This window comes from Poecilia reticulata, linkage group LG8 (genome assembly GCF_000633615.1).
Source record: "Poecilia reticulata strain Guanapo linkage group LG8, Guppy_female_1.0+MT, whole genome shotgun sequence".
NCBI lineage: Eukaryota > Metazoa > Chordata > Actinopteri > Cyprinodontiformes > Poeciliidae > Poecilia > Poecilia reticulata.
Window position 1 is genome coordinate 27,866,792 of NC_024338.1, and position 7,047 is coordinate 27,873,838.

The 7,047-nt window shown below is 40.8% G+C and overlaps 2 protein-coding genes across 2 annotated transcripts in view; both read right to left on the reverse strand.

Annotated features, from left to right (window-relative positions):
* The window catches only part of LOC103469440 (myosin phosphatase Rho-interacting protein-like), a 10,043-nt gene extending 7,417 nt beyond the window's left edge, over positions 1–2,626 (reverse strand). The window contains exons 1-3 of the mRNA XM_008417120.2: positions 2,356–2,626; positions 332–409; positions 195–260 (exon numbers count right to left, since the gene is read on the reverse strand). Coding sequence (XP_008415342.2) covers positions 195–260; positions 332–409; positions 2,356–2,481 — 270 coding nt within the window. The 5' untranslated portion in view covers positions 2,482–2,626. The remainder of the gene's footprint in view (positions 1–194; positions 261–331; positions 410–2,355) is intronic.
* A 647-nt stretch (positions 2,627–3,273) lies between these two features.
* The window catches only part of LOC103469439 (splicing factor U2AF 65 kDa subunit-like), a 10,363-nt gene continuing 6,589 nt past the window's right edge, over positions 3,274–7,047 (reverse strand). The window contains exons 8-11 of the mRNA XM_008417118.2: positions 6,745–6,867; positions 6,581–6,667; positions 5,111–5,353; positions 3,274–4,736 (exon numbers count right to left, since the gene is read on the reverse strand). Of these exons, the coding sequence (XP_008415340.1) occupies positions 4,605–4,736; positions 5,111–5,353; positions 6,581–6,667; positions 6,745–6,867 (585 nt within the window). The 3' untranslated portion in view covers positions 3,274–4,604. The remainder of the gene's footprint in view (positions 4,737–5,110; positions 5,354–6,580; positions 6,668–6,744; positions 6,868–7,047) is intronic.

A 7,047-nucleotide genomic window follows, 5' to 3' on the forward strand; every position in this document is an offset into this window, starting at 1 on the left:
GATTAATGTTTATTAACCAGGAATAACGTTAATAAACCTGGATTAATGTTTATTAACCAGGAATAACGTTAATAAACAGGATTTATGTTTATTAACCAGGAATAAAGTTAATAAACAGGATTAATGTTTATAACCGGGATTAATCTCCGTAACACGTCTCAGTTCCGGATCAGAACCGCCTCGGTGTTTCCTACCAGCTCGTCCAGCGCGTACGTCAGGTTGCCGTGTTCGTACAGGATGAAGAATCGCCGCTGCCATTTCTGGTAACAGAAAACATTCTGTTAGGAGCAGAGAGAGAAACGCTGAAGTCAGAATGAGAATCACGTCCTACCCTGGACCTCTGGGCGGGATTATCAAAGTCTGTTCCCTCAGGAGCCAAACACAACCAGCCGGCGTAGACGGGCTTCGCCTGGAGGGACAGAGGGCAGGAGGGACCCATCAGGGTCTAAGCTCAGGAGACCAGTAACAGGGCCAGTAAGAGGACCAGTTCATCAATGGTACAAATTAGTCCAGGAAACATTTTCAAGGAAATCCTGATGTCATTGATCAGAATTTACTATTGTGTTCATTTTTTCCAACTGATACGTAGAAAATTAGCTGAATGTCATCCATGTTATATTTCCATATCTCTCTTTGGCGTGATTTATTATCAGCATCTGGTTGACAAACAGAAAACAGAAGCACTTTAGATTCTTTCTTCAGATTACTGCCTTAAAAACAAACTATACCGGATTTAAAGACACCACATTTATAGAGCTGTGCAGCATTTCATATCAGGCATGCAGAGCAGCGGCGTGCAGAGCAGCGGCGTCAGAGCAGCGGCGTGCAGAGCAGCGGCGTCAGAGCAGCGGCGTCAGAGCAGCGGCGTGCAGAGCAGCGGCATGCAAAGCGTCTGCAGGTTGAGCAACGCGCTGAAATTACAGGCTGCACAGAAACCTGGCATGAGGTCAGAGGTGATAACATCCTGGAACAACGCCAGGCGCGCTCCTCTCGCCGACCTGCAGGCACATCGCTGCCAGATGGTGTGAGGATGATTTCATCAAGACGGAAAAAACTATTTTTACAAGTCAGACTGATCACTGAAACCTCGTAAACAGAACCGGTCTGACAGCAGGAAGCAGGCCACAAGCAGAACAGCAAACAGAAACCAGTCTGAGAAACTCTGGGGATAAATTCAGAGGACGGATGACGGACAATACAGCTGCTGTAAAACTAACCCAGACTAACCTGGACTAACCTAAACTAATCCAACAAAAACTAACTCAGGCTAACAAAACAAAGCGAACTTGAACTAATCAAAACTAACTCAGACTAAACTGACCCAAAGAAACTCAAACTAACCAGAACTAACCACAATTAACTTGAACTAGCCTAAACTAACTACAACTAACTTGAACTAACTATAACTAACCAAAACTGACCACAACTAACCTGAACTAACCTGAACTAACAGCATTTTAAAAATAACATCACAGGACAGAGAAACAAGGGGAGGGAATCATGGTGGTCTGTTCTCCTTCCTTCCTCCCTTCCTTTCTTCCTTCCTTCCTTCCTTCCTTCCTTCCCATTTTCAGTTCTTCTTTCCTTCCTACTTTCCTCGCTTCCTTCTTTAAATTTAAGTAAATGTAAAAGTGAGATTTCGGCCAATCGGATCAAACTGCTGTTTCTGAAACCCACAGATGTTGAAATCCAGTGTTTGTGCCAAGTGGGCCAGAATTCCTGCACAGTGATGTAAAAGATTCACTGCAAGTTGCTGCAGAAGCTGCATGTCTGTTGGTGCCAAGAGGGAAAAACTGCAGTTCGGATCATTAAACCGGCTTGGAAAGTTCATTCTTCCTCAACAAATAACGTTATTGTACAAACTCAATTTCTGTATTTACTCGGGATGATTTTAATATTACACTTTGTTTGGGGCTATAAAATATTTATGCGTGATGAAAGAAATATTAAAGGAAATTTGTGAGTGAGTTAATTCTTTTTAACACAACTTAAGATCAGACTTAGAAAAAGTGAATTTTTAAGTGAACAAAAACTGTTTTATTTCAACATGTTTAAAACTAAACATTCGTCTTTAAGTAAAATATTTTTTATATTATTTAACTGATTATTCATAACGAGATAAAAAAATAGTTGCCATGACAGCCAAAATAAGTCCAAATTCATGACTAAAGTCCATAATATTTTAATAATTTACAGATAAATACTCAAGATACGAGGAAATAACCATTCGCTTACCGCAAAATGACAGTAAATTTACACATTTATTAATAACTTTATGATATTAGTGAGGGAAAAGTTGGGTTTTGGGTGAACCGGGTCAGACGTGACGGAACATCACCGGTACCAGGAACCCACCTGCTCCAGGTCGCTGTCGTTCGGCGGGTGAACTTCCCGGGACTTGAAGCAGTTCTGACATTTGCTCTTATTGAAGATGTTCGGCTGGAACCGGTTGCAGGATCCCGTCGCCTTGTCGCCGGACATGTTTTCCGGTCAGCGGGTTCCTCTTCAGCGGAGAATCCCGAAGACAAGCCCCCGCCGTCCCGCTCCGCTCCCCGGCGATGAATGAAGCGGGTTTCCCTGATCTGGCATCCGCCTCACACGGAGCTGTCTTGACGACTGTCGTCACGGTCAATGCGTCTGACGTAGACATGAACTGTCCACATCCGGCTGAAACCTAAAAAATAAAAGTCATATTTTTCTTTGCTTTTTGTAATTAAATAATAAATTTTTCCACTATAAAGTTTGTGATTATATACAATTTTTTTTAATTACTCAAAATTAAAAAAAAAAAATTATAACACTTTAATATTTTATTTGATGTATTTTTTTTATTAGAAAAATAAATAAGTAAATTTGTGTATTGCATAATGTAATTTTTTAAAGGGTAAATAATATGAACAAACCACAACTAGAATACAATAATCAATATGTTACAAAGATTGCACAAACAGCCATTTTTATTAAAATGGGTGCTATAATTTTCAGACTTGATTCTGACTTGGTAAAACAGCTGGAAATTCTTCAATGAGAACATTTACTTAGTCAAATAAGCAAGAAATTGTATAAAAGAAGGTTTATAAATAATAGTTTTAAGTACATATAATGATGGAAAAGAGCAGCTGAAACTGCAATAATGAAAATATTTAAAAATATAAATGACAATTTTGTTTTCTTTTGTTTTGCTTTCCTTATTTATATTTAAAATTTTCGTAGAAATGCATCTGCAAAATAGCATTAGAACAAAGTTGGTGGACACATTTACCAGTAAGCGCATCAAGTAGTGTAATATTTTAATTTATTTGTGTTCAATATGTACAGAAAAATCCACATAAACAGCTGAATATAGGGAGACGAGCGTTTATTGGAGGCAGTGGCAGGAGGTTACAGAAACTAAAAACTTTCCTCTTCCTTCACATCCGAGTCGCATATAAAACACACAGTAGCTGCTTCAAACCAGCTGATATGTTTGATTCACACAATAAAACACACATTTACACAGAAACAGAAGTTATTCTGTTTATCCAAGACAATGTTTGCTCAGGTGCTTTAATTTCAGAGCAGAAGATTTTAAAGTCATTTCAGGATGCAACAGCAATAAAACGGTGAATTATTCAGTGCATCTTCTACAGATCTAGAAAGGTGCTACTCTAAACATCTGTTTAACTGTTTTTAAAGTGCTTAGAAATTTAGGAAAAATTGTTCAATACTCTATTAAAATTGACCATTTGTTAAGTCTTCACTCTTTATGTGCTCTGGTGCCCCCTACTGGTGGCAGCTAAAAATACACGGTCTGTAGATCTACTGATGGTCAGATGTGACTTGTAAAATAATAAAATATAATTAAATACATGTAAATATATCACTTCATAGGGGTTAGAACCCTAACTTACATATAGATCTTAAATAAAAAAGGTTTAGCAAACGGTCAAGTTTCCATCTGGGTAACTGGAGCAGCTTGAAGTTTGTGTGCTTTCATTTCCAAACTATCGTTTCATATTTACATAATTTACTTTAGCAGCAAACCTGCACAGTAGAGGTTTAATAACATATGGGGCAAAAAGCAGGATATATTCAGTTAATAAATTCCATAAATATTTCACTGCAGCAACATTTCATGATGGGGTTTTAAACGTAGAATAAATAAAAAACGTTTGTGCTCTGGATGGATGGACAAAAGGAAGGAAGAAAGTTGGGAAGGAATGAAGGATGTGAGTAAAGAAATGAGAAATATTTGACACAATAAAGGAAAGTTGGGAAGGAAAGAGACAGCAGGGCGGACGGAATGGAAACTGTCTTGAAAAATATAATTTCCAAACTTTTTCTGATTTTGTTTTCCAGACTTAAAACTTTCCTGTCTGAAATCCCAGATTGATCCCGATTCCCTGGAAACGCCACGCTGTGTTTAATCTGGATGAATTAATCTGAGGTCCTGGACTCTGTGGCGCTCCGGGTTAACAGGACAATGACACAGAGACGGTTTTCCAGCTTCCCTCCAGAGGAGGAACAGGAAGCGGGCCGACCGGCGGTCTGGTGGATCAGAACTCGTGTCGGTGGTGGATCAGAACTCGTGCCGGTGGTGGATCAGAACTCGTGTCGGTGGTGGATCAGAACTCGTGTCGGTGGTACATGTCCGGGTCGTAGTATTTGGTCACCACCACTCGGTTAGCAAACTTACGGCCGGTCAGGGCCTGCATGGCTTTCTGACAGTCTGCAGGAGAAACGTACTCTACAAAGATCTGGAGGAAAGGAGCAGAGGAGCGGATCAGAACCGAGCCGTTATGCAACTTCCTACCCTGTTCTGATACAAACCATGCAGCTGCTAAATACATGCTGGCAGTCATGTTTCCATCTAGTGGGAAATTTTGAGCAAACTTTTAAAATGTCGCAAAAAGAAACTGGTTAGGAAATCAGTTTTTCCACTAATCGTTTCTGATGCGCTTCTTCAAAGTGTGGATAAAAGACGCTGAGGCTTGTGAGTTGAAGATGTAGAAGTTTTCCACATTAACGCACAAGATGGCAGCAGTGAGCCAAGTATCACTTTAGCTCAGGTGTGTCTGTAAAAGCTTAATCTACATGCGAGTTCAACTGGTCCAAGAGTCTCAGAGCGAACCTTTCCACAGCCGGGGACTTCCACGCCGTCGACGGGCCGCGGGATCTCGATGGAGCGGACGCTGCCGTACTTGCAGCACTCCTCGCGGATGTCCTCCAGGATCTCCTCGTAGTCGTCGTCGTCCACCAGCTCCTCCGGCATCACCATGTTGAGAAGGCACAGCACCTCAGTGGGCAGGCCGGAGTTCTGCAGCCGCTGCAGCCCCGGCACCTGCAGCGTCACCGGCGTCTCGATGACGGAGGTCTGCAGACGGACAATGAGCTAACACAGGGCTTTTCAAAGTGAGGGGCGCGACCCAAGGAGGGGCGCCAGAGCTCTTCAAGTGGGGCCTGACACAAGGAAAAAACATGAACCAGAAAAACTAACGTTTAACCAACTTTATGTAATTATTCATCCAGCCACCGGGGGCGCTGTTATAAAAGCAAGTTACTCCTGCAGTCACTACTTGGAGCTTATTAAATTAAAAGATTTACTGAAATTTAGTTTATCAATACGAAGTTGAATTCCTTTTTCCTGTTTATCTCCAGTTCAGAAGAAGAAGAAGAAGAAGAAGAAGAAGAAGAAGAAGAAGAAGAAGAAGAAGAAGAAGAAGAAGAAGAAGAAGTAGAGTTATGAAACTGACATGCAGCTCATTTGGATCGTTTTGTTCATGGTTGTTCATTTTACCACTAGAATCAGTTTTTTTTGTTTTGCTTCTTTTATGATTTCTGTGTTTGCAGAACAGAACTCCATAATGAATTTTAATTATTTTTGATAAGTTTATCTATGAAACTATTAAGGATCTTGAAATAGGACAGGAGATTGTTTTTGTCTAATGTCTTAAGGGTTCTTAACAATTCGGCTAAACTGCCATTGACCCATTTATTTATTTCATGGTATTTTTAACATATTTTGAAATGTTAATGCTTGTAATATTCTCAGTTTTGTTCTTAGTCACTTCACTAAGAATCTGTTAGCATAAACTGACTCTGCTAGTTTATGTCCTGAATTAAATAACTTTTTATTTGTTGCATAACATGTGATTAATCAATTATTGAACAAAGTAATTTGTAATTAATTTGAAATCTCATTTGCATGAAGTTTTAAATGTAAATAAAAACTTAAATTAAAATAAGTTTTAAAGGGGCCAGAGGATCAAACTGCTTAAGATTGTTTGTGTTGTTGGCATAATCTTGTCTCTTTGTATCTATTTGATATTTTATCTATTCAACTAATATTTGGTACTTTAGAGCAAATTTATTGTTTTGCCTGTTGATTCGCCACAAACTCCTACAACAAATCTAGTCTTCTGTCATCAACATCCCATTGCAAAACCAAGTCCTGATGTAATTATCATTAATCTTAATGTTACGCATAACAGAGACATATTGAACAGATTTGATCATTTAAAGTTGTCGCTCTCTCACTTTTTGAAAACCCCTGACCTAATAGATATGTGGCTCAGAGTCATACGTCACATCTCAAACTCACAGGATTAGCGTTTTTGGCGCCCACGCTGGCCCTCTGGACGATGAGCTTTTTGTCGCCCAGCTGCATCCCGTTGAGCCCGGCGACCGCCTGAACAAAGACAAGCACAGCTTCAACAGACACATCCAGCCGCCTGCTGATGCGGTTGGATGCAGCAGAGCGTTTACCTGGTCGGTGGCGCTGATGTCGACGTATTCGCAGAAGGCGTAACCTTTGGACAGCGATGTGGCGCTGTCCTTCACCAGGTTGAAGGCTTTGAGCGGCCCGAACGACGTCAGCAGCTCCTTCACCTGCAAACAGCAGCCGGAGTCGCTCTAAGAGCAGAAACCCCTCTGAACGCAAAGCTGCATGGCTGCAACGCTGCAACACAGCATGGCTGCAACGCTGCAACACAGCATGGCTGCAACACAGCATGGCTGCAACACAGCATCGCGGCAACGCTGCGTGGCTGCAACACAGCATGGCTGCAA